Source organism: Hordeum vulgare, chromosome 6H (genome assembly GCF_904849725.1).
Source record: "Hordeum vulgare subsp. vulgare chromosome 6H, MorexV3_pseudomolecules_assembly, whole genome shotgun sequence".
Taxonomy (NCBI): domain Eukaryota; kingdom Viridiplantae; phylum Streptophyta; class Magnoliopsida; order Poales; family Poaceae; genus Hordeum; species Hordeum vulgare.
Window position 1 is genome coordinate 446,581,140 of NC_058523.1, and position 9,590 is coordinate 446,590,729.

At 45.1% G+C, this 9,590-nt stretch overlaps 1 protein-coding gene across 1 annotated transcript; it reads left to right on the forward strand.

Moving 5' to 3' along the window:
- The first annotated feature begins 2,091 nt into the window (after nt 1–2,091).
- On the forward strand, nt 2,092–8,568 carry LOC123403293. The gene is made up of 7 exons (XM_045097245.1): nt 2,092–2,365; nt 2,930–3,028; nt 3,474–3,837; nt 6,604–6,738; nt 7,601–7,683; nt 7,916–8,021; nt 8,132–8,568. Exons 1-7 carry the CDS (start codon nt 2,217–2,219, stop codon nt 8,228–8,230), a joined length of 1,035 nt encoding a protein of 344 aa, XP_044953180.1. The 5' UTR covers nt 2,092–2,216; the 3' UTR covers nt 8,231–8,568.
- Nucleotides 8,569–9,590: the final 1,022 nt, after the last annotated feature.

A 9,590-nucleotide genomic window follows, 5' to 3' on the forward strand; every position in this document is an offset into this window, starting at 1 on the left:
TTTTGCATATCACACAACTCAATGAAAGTATTTAGATGGGATGCGACATCTTCACTAGGAAAGCCAGATAATTGTTCTTTCAGAACAAGATTGAGCAAAGCGACGTTAATTTCGCAAGATTCCGCACTAGTGGCATGAGCAATCAGAGTACTAATAAAATCATTATTATTAGTAGTGGAAAAGTCACATAACTTGGTATTCCCTTGAGCCATCGTGACAAAGCATTCAATCTAGCACACAAGCAAGCAAACAAAAAGACAAACGGAAAAAGGGCGAATAAAAAGGCAAATCTTTTTGGTATTTTATATGAAAATTGTTTTAGAAGTGGGGGAGAGGAAAACAAGAGGCAAATGACAAATAAAGTAAATGCAAGAGATGAGTTTGTGATGGGTACTTGGTAAGCGTGATCTTGCTATGTATCCTCCCCGACAACGGCACCAGAAATCCTTCTTGCTACCTCTTGAGCTTGCGTTGTTTTCCCTTGAAGAGGAAAGGGCGATGCAGCGAAGTAGATAAATATTTCCCTCAGTTTGTTGAGAACCAAGGTGTTAATTCAATAGGAGTAACAAGCATGGATCCAATAGCAGTACCTACACAAATAATCAAACACTTGCACCCAACGCTATAAATGGGTTGTCAATCCCTTCAGAGTTATTTGCAAAGATGAGATCTGATAGAGATAGATAAAAAAGATTGCAGCAAAGTAAATAAATTGCAGCAAAGTACTTTTGTTTTATAGATCTGAAAATATAATATGAAAAATAGACCCGGGGGTCATAGATTTCACTAGAGGCTACCAGATTGGATCTCTCGGAAACAGAGGCTCCCGACGGCGGAATAGTATCTGCATGGCTCTTTTTGGCGATACGGGGATATTTGGGAATTTATAGGCTAAAGAATAGGGTTAGGAGCGTGTAGTGGACCCACAAGCCAGGGGGCGCGACCACCCCCTAGGGCGCGCCCTACAGGCTTGTGGCCTCCCGGCAGGTGCCCTGCCCCCTACTAAAAGTCTCTTAGGTGTCTTTTGGTCCAAGAAAAATCTTTTCGGAGATTTTGTTCCGTTTGGACTCCGTTTAATATTCCTTATGTGCAATATTCAAAAACATGGAAAAAAACAGAAACTGGCACTAGGCTCTAGATTAATAGGTTAGTCCCCCAAATAATATAAAATAGCATATTAATGCATATAAAACATCCAAAACAGATAATATAATAGCATGGAACAATAAAAAAATATAGATACGTTGGAGACGTATCATTGCTCCCATGCGATGAAGTTTTGGAACGCAACGGCAGAATGATTGGATATCAAGCGGCCATACTTACATCCTCTGACTTGGAAGAAGGACATTCTATGTGATCCTCAATTCACTTGGGCTTGATAGGGCAAATTTGGTCTCCCTTATATGGGCTATTTGGACTTTCCACAACAACCTCGCACATGATAAAGGAGCAACAAACCCATTTCAGTCTTTGATCATGACGCGACATGCACTAGCTTTCCTCGATATTCCTCGCAAGCATGCTCGAGTTCTTCGTGGGCATGGTTGGCGCCCATCAGAAAATGATGAAGTAAAGATCAACACCGACGACAACATAGCTATGTAGGCTGAACGGGACGGTGGAGGAGAAGTTGCCAGAACTCACCAATGGTTTGTGGCTCCTTGGTGCAAGCCTTACAGCAGGGTCACAGACCCACTTACAGCGGAAACACTTGCGCTACGAGACGAGGCCTTCTTTGCGAGGTTGAGAGGCCATTCCAAGGTTGTCATGAAAACAAATTGTCTGGAGTTGGTCCACCTCTGGAATTTGCGTAGTTTTTTTTTACATCTTTTGTTATTCAACAGTGTAATAGATCAATAAACACCTCTGTCCATCTTTGTGCAAAGCAAGCAAGCATTTTAGATTTGACGGACTGCTGGTTTGATTTGAAGCCTAGTTTTCTTGTAACCAGCCTGATGACAGATTTTGTCGATGCATCTATTAAATAAAACTCTCCATATTTCCGATAAAAAAACCATGCTAGATTGAAAATGTTATGAAACACACCATGAGAATGTTACCAAACACACTTACACGGGCACCTGAGCCGAGGTGCCGAACCCATCTACAGCTCCCAAAACCGCAAAACCAGGAAACCCACGCACCCGTCCGCCGCCCCAGCCGCGCCGCTTCCTCTCGCCATCCCCCCTCGGCGCCGCAAGCCCGTAACACATATGGCGGGCACCGCGAGGAAGGCATCGGCCGTGCTGTACCACTACCCGTGCCCGGACGGCGCATTCGCCGCGCTCGCCGCTCACCTCTACTTCTCCGCCGCGGCCCTCCCCGTCCGATTCTTCCCCAACACCGTCTACGACCCCATCAGGTAGTCTCTCCGAACTTCAGACCTGACCCACCATAAGATCAATGCACGATACCAAATCTGTGCGAATCACGCGCTTTTCAGGTGCTCACTTTGACAGTTTTAGTAGTAAGTTTTTACAGGGCGTTGCCTTTGCAGTGTTCAGGTGTAGTTTCAGTTTGACAAATCCTGGCGTCGTTATTTCGTTCATTTAAGCTAAATGCATGCCAATTTTTTGTGCAATCTGTATTCCGTCCAAAATAATCATCTCAAGTTAGAAACTTTATTTCACATAATAATGACCCATGCTCTGGAGGCCTGGAGTCATAAAATCTTCTTCTCGAGACAAAGTTGAGCATGGTCTGAACTGGACGGAGTATCTTCCTTTGGATTTCAATACATCATTAGTCGTGGCTGATTGGAATGGGTCGGAAATATCACCCAGAACTCATTCGCGCTTTTATTGTCATGCTATACAAGCCTTGGCAGACTAGATCCAAAACGACGATCTTGTACCTAAGAAAAACGACGATCTTGTGTTTCTCCTGTTATAACCTTGATCTTATAGTTATGGGTTTCTTCTTGCAGGAGCGATGGTCTTCCGTTTGATGAAATCGAAGATGTTTACCTTCTTGACTTCGTAGGGCCTCCTGGTTTTGTTGCTGATATAGCCCCGAAGGTTCAGAGGTCTGTAAACATTCATCTCTGACCGTTTCTCTTTATGTTGCATCATTTACATTCTTGTTTGATGTGAACCATGTGGTTAATCTTAGATTCATTCGGATGTGATTTTTCCTAATTTTATGCGCAGTAGTAGGGCATTCTCAATGTTTGTAACTCTGTGGCCTTCAATCATTTGAATATCGTGGAACTGGGAAGCTCTGCACTAGAATATTTTCTTGGCAATACTAGGATACTTATAGTTGTTTATCTTTTCCACTGTAACAATCTTGGACCAAGGCTGCTTCCGAAAGTTGTGTGAGAATGGCACTTTTTTCTTTTCAAAAAGGAGGCATGCGCTCGACATGTTCATCGGTTGATGCACACAATGACACAACCTTGATTTATTACCATGTTTTCCAGTTGGTGAGAATGGCACTTGGGGGCACTTACACTGTTTTACCTATTTCAGTGTTACAATCTTAGACCATCATAAGACTGCCATGGAAAGTCTGTGTGGGAGTGCCACACTTGGAGAAAACGTGAATAAGGTGATTGACATGCAACGCAGTGGAGCAACAATTGCATTCGACTACTTTAGGAACAAGTTATCGACTGAAGCTAGTACTTCACGGAATCATGGAAGTGGTAGTTCTGCAACTGAAGTGAAATATCTACCTGAGAACAAGCTTGAAATGGTACATAAGCTTTTCAAGTTTATTGAGGATGGAGATCTATGGAGATGGACTATTCCGAACAGCAAGGCCTTTAGCAGTGGTCTCAAAGATCTGGATATTGAATTTAATGTCAATGCAAATGGGAAGTTGTTTGATCAGGTGACAATTTACTTGTTACTAATACTATGGTTTTCTGCAGTAGCGCTCCCTCCTTTCACTTGAACATGCATGTTCACCACCTTTTTTCACTTTATATTGCATTAGGTATTGGTCTTTGTTGTTTTAGTTATGTAATAACCGCTTAAGGTGTTGTTTAGTGAAATAATTGCTTGAACACTCATCCACAACTTAGCATCATACTGTGATCAAACTTGGAAATGCTGTTGTTCACTGATAATTTAACTTTTAGTGCTTGAGGATTGTTGGATGAATATACACGGTGCAATCAAACTATTCGAACCGGGCCACACGATGTTGAACCGTTGTTGTATATCTGCATGTAATACTTATCTCTTCGTCACTTGTAACAACCTGTACCTAGTCTTCAGCCTGTACCTAGTCTCTCGGCTGATACTGGTAGATCTCACGGGACGTGCCCTGCATGTAGGTGCCGTCCTCCATATATATGTAACTGAGAGGCTGTAACATAGCTCAAGGCAATACACATCCTTCAGTTTGGTAATCAGAGCCGGTTCTGCTGCTAACCGCGATGACTACGCCTCCTCCTTCCCCTACAGCCGATGCCAACTCCGCCGCCGCCGCCGCCGCGGAGCTTCCTGCCGGCTCCATCGTTGAGACGCGTCCTCGCGCTCCGGCCTCCGACGAACCCACCACCCTGCCTCTTGCTGCCATCCCATCCAACCCCACTCTCCCCGCTTCCTCCTCCAACTCGCCTGCTTACACTCCTCTCACCGACGGCTGACACCTGCTTCCTTTTGTTGAAATCCTCCCGTTAGATACTCATGTATAATGCCTTGTTAGTGATGAATAGATGTACACCGTGATTACACTTCTTGGTATCAGAGTTTACAACCTCTTTCACTCTTTCGCCATGTCCAGTGATGATGCGCTACAACCTCTATACTAAGGCCACAACTGTAGAAGATTCTCCTGCCACTGCTTCCCATGCTGCTCCCATGGTGAACCTGCAGACATCTCTCGATGACGCCTTCATATCAGGCATGACTACGTCCCTTCCTCTTGCCAAGACCATCACCAACAACGACCTATGCGTCGGCCCTAGCACACCTCCACCGTCCATGCACCAGATCAACATCACCTACTACATTAACTTGAAGCTCAATCTGGCGGTGAACAACCACTCCCAAGTGATGTCAAATCATGTACTCCGCCCTCTCCAAATACGATGGACAGGGATGGAGAGCGCTGAGTGGCACCATGATGACATCACCAATGTCCTCTGGTTCTACGCCACCATCTCCAATGACCTCTTCGATGTCGTCATGTCCGCGCAACACGACGTTCCACATGTGGAATCAACTTCACACATTCTTCCGCGACAACCAACCAGATCCATCTCACACGGAGTTCTGCGCCACCGTCCAAGGTGACCTCTACATCGCCGCCTACTGTTGGCAGTTGAGGTCCCATGCTGACGCCGACCAACCTGTGTCGGACAAAACTCTCACGCTGCAATGATTCAAGTACTCAACCAAAGTTTCCCGGTGATGGCCATAGTGCTCCCTATGTAGATCCCTTTCCCGACCTTTGTGTGTTTGACACACCATCTTCTGCTTGAAGAGATTGAGACCGCGCTCATTGAGCGTGAACTCGTGATGCACCATCTTCTGTTGGAAAGGGATCTGCATAGGGAGCAGGGAGCACCGTGGCCATAACCTAGAAGCGTTTGTTGAGTCCTTGAATCATCTGCAGCGTGAGGGTTTTGTCTGACATGGGTTCCTTGACATAGGCAAGTCACTTCAGCCGGCGGTAGCAGCCTTGGATGGTGGTGCAAAACTCTGTGCTGAGATGGATGGCAGTAGCACGCCCGGGTTGGTTGTCGTGGAAGAATGTGTGAAGTTGATTCCACATGTGGAACGTTGTGTTGTGCGGAGACATGTCGACATCAAAGAGCTCATTGGAGATGGTGGCGTAGAACCAGAGGATATTGATGATGTCATCAAGGCGCCACTCGATGCTCTCGTACTGTTGATCTGTCTCCACATGGACATGGTTCTACAGATTGTATTTGGAGAGGACGATGTAGATGAGTTGACTCCACTTGGAGTAGTTGTTTGCCGCCAGATCAAGCTGTAAGTTGATGTAGTAGGTGACATGATGCGGTGCATGCAGAGTGCAGACATGCGAGGGCTGACGTGCGGGTCATGCTGGTGACAGCTGTGGTGAGAGGAAGGGACACCGTCATGCTCGATGTGAAGGCATCACCAGGAGAGGTGGCAGATTCAGTACGGGAGCAGCAGGTGAAGCTGTGACTGAAGGGACTTCGGCAGCTGTCACTAACGCTCGTTGGACATGGCGGAAGAGGTTGTAGGCTGTGATAGCAAGATTAGTAGTGTAAATCATCGTGTATTTATATTCATCATTGATAAGGTATTTATACATGAGTATACAACGGGGGGATTACAACAGAAGGAAGTAGGCATGTGTGCTACTTGTGCGGTGTGAGTGTGTTGGCCATGGGCGAGCGACACTCTCCATCTCTGTGACCTGGTTCAGGTAGACGGGCATTGGCTGCACTGTATCGATCCAACGTAGTGTGATCAAACTTAAGAGATGGCGTTGTTTGCTGATAATGTAACTTCTAGTGCTTGAGGATTACATGCTGTATTGCAGTTGTCGGAAAACAGTGGCATCCGCTAACATACCTATATTCCTTTTGCACTTCTAAAGATCATTACCAATTTACCATTACTTTTCTGTAAAAATGTGCTGGTCTTATTGCAGTTGCTGGAGTTGGATCCTGAGCAAGTCATTTCACGGGGACAAGTAACATTATCGAAGAAGCAAACATTAATTGATGATTGTTTGGAGAAGTCCTTTGAAATTGCACTAGGATGTGGCCAGTTTGGGAATTGTCTGGTAAATAAATATCGCAACCCTCTGTTTGTTTCTTGATTATTCTCTGTGAACTTTTGTTCTATGTGCGACAAGTTTCCTCCATGTTATGTCAACATTCCATAGTGATGGATATGAAAGACTGAATGTACGGCACGTTTGAATTATTGTTGCGTAATCACAACTGTCATACCATGAACTTCCACTCTCTGTTAGTAAGTATTTATCCTGAGTAAAATCTATTTTTCTACTTGACTCATGTGGTCAGTTTGATTCTTAATAGAATATCAACATTCTCCTTTATGATGGGTAGTGTGTTTTGTCCAAATGATATGTTTCCTGTATTAGTAGAGATGTCAGTTTGGCTTAGGGTTGTACTCCCTCCATTCACAAATGTAAGATGTTCTAACTTTTTTCTGAATCAGATGTTTATAGACACGCTCTAGTGTGTTTGTTCACTCATTTCAGTCCGTATGCAGTCCATATTGAAATAGCCAGAACACCTTATATTTGTGAACGGAGGGAGTAGATATTAACTACTCAGCACATCTTACCCTTGTGTTGAAGATAAATGAGGGTAAACAATCTGCCAAAGCTTTGGGATGTAAAAGTGCATTTGATAGGGAGGGTTCTGCAGATAACCCCTTCAGGTTCTGGCCCTTTTGGGAGACAGGGACTTTACATGTGCACCTCAAATCCTCAATAGTCTTACATGTTCAAGTTTTTTTTTTTTTTGATCAAGCCATGAATTTAAGCTGGAATCCTTCAATGGCCATTTTACTTATCCACACACTTTCTAATATCTGGTCCTCTAACTTATGATAAGCTTTTTATTGTCTTTTGTTTTTTCATTATCATCAACAATACTGGTTCTGTTCTCCCTTAGGCTGTCAACGCTGATGCTATTTCAATGCTGAGAAGTGAACTCGGAAATCAGCTTGCTAACAAGAGTCGGAATTCGAATCTGAGGCAAGTTTTACATTCCCCAATTTGTCTATTGGACCCATAGTCTCTCTTTCTTGTGCATTATTTCTTACTCCCTCTGTCCCATAATGTGAGACTTTTTTTGACACTACACTAGTGTCAAAAAACGTCCTACATTATGGGACGGAAGGAGTATTCATTATCTAAGCTATAATTTCGACTTCACTGCACCATGTTGTCTCAGTTTATAACGACAGTTGGGCTCTGTTTTTCTCAGAGCTATTGGCGCTGTAGTATATAAAGTCCCTGAGTTGAACAATGACGAGATGCTAAAGATTAGTTTGAGAAGTTTGGAACAAGAAGACACGACTTCTATCTCTCAGGTACCTTTTCCGCTTATCGATCTCCAGGGTTGAACTACCTTAGCTTGTGAATGGGTCTACGTCAAGACTGCTGTATCTTATAGAAGGGTTGTGTTTGATTCTGTTTCCAGGAATATGGGGGCGGTGGGCACCGAAACGCAAGCTCATTTCTGTTGAGTGTTGCGGAATTTGAGAGGTGGAAGGTTGGAGCTGAACCTTCGACTGCCTAGCCGGCCCGGCTTTCTCTATTACTCCCATCAAAGAAGGAAGTGCTAAGGTTCAGAAGGAAGAAGACACAGAAAGATGCAAAAGGATGTGAGCGAGTTGATTTTTAGGTTCTGGGGCGCAGCCCATCATCACGCGGAGGAGCACATCGCAGATATGTGCACAGACTTGTTCGGCGTTGTGCTATCACGCCAGCCGTATTGTTTGACGCTCGTGAATGTGTTGTGGAGCAAAGGGTTTGCTTTACCAAGTTTGCTGAAACTGTTGGCTTCAGTGTCTAGTAGTACAGTACATTGTATGTGTACTTTTTCTGTAGGCTAATCCCCTAAAATGGTGCTGTGAAGTTTCTGTCTTATGGGGCCCCGCTTGTAATGCCCTATTCCTCTTGTTCACGTCAGGAATTCAGCGTAATGCATAGTCTCTACAGATTTTTCTGCACCCTGCAAGGCCAAGGAGTCGAAGCGAGTTGGCGCGATGACAAAGCCGCAAAGCAATGGATGGCATGTCTACGCTGCTTGCGGTGTCTTATCAAAAGCGTCTTGGACATGCATATGCAGCATGCCCCTTCTCCTTTCGCACTCTCTTTACCCTTCTTCCCTAACCTGTCCGGGCATGGGCCACGCAGGCTACTGTTCTTTCTCGGCAAGCCATGCCTGGCTGTTCTTCTATTTGAGCCTTTAGGGGACAGCTGCAATCATGCGTGTCTCTCTTCTCGCCGTAATCTAGCCCCCACTTTCCAAGATGACCAACATGGTAAGAGCATCTACAGCGAGCGTCTTGGCCCAACTCCAACACACCACCCCAAACAAACGTTTGTTTTAGGGGATGCCGCAACTGGTGACTCCACCACCATCTAAGAAGAAGGCTAAATTAAATATTTCTTGCGTCCTCGTAGAAAGGAGTCTCTCTCCCCTGGCGGCGACGTCTAGGGTTCTCTTTCCCCTGACGGCGACGTCTAGGGTCCGACAGGAATCCTTACTGCTTGGGAGTATCTGTGTGCAACTCCATCTCGGACGAGTGATCACGAGTCCTCATATACAGTGTGGGGAGAGGTTTACCCTTGTGCTAGGGTTGGAAGTCGGCGGCTCATGGAGACATCAGGATCCAAATCTTCAGCGAATAGCACGACGAAGGCTGGAAATTTGGCGGGGGTGGATGATCTGATTGGTAAACTGAATCTGCATGAGAGAGAGGAAGATGATCTCAATTTTGATGAAGAATTCCCAGACGAGGTTGATGCGGCGGAATTCATGGCGATCGCTAGGGTTCATGCCGATAAACCTTTCTCAAGGGGAGCTTTCTATGAGAACATGCGTATGGCTTGGAGTGAGCTGGGTGAGTACCTCTTCGCGATCACGGTGAATT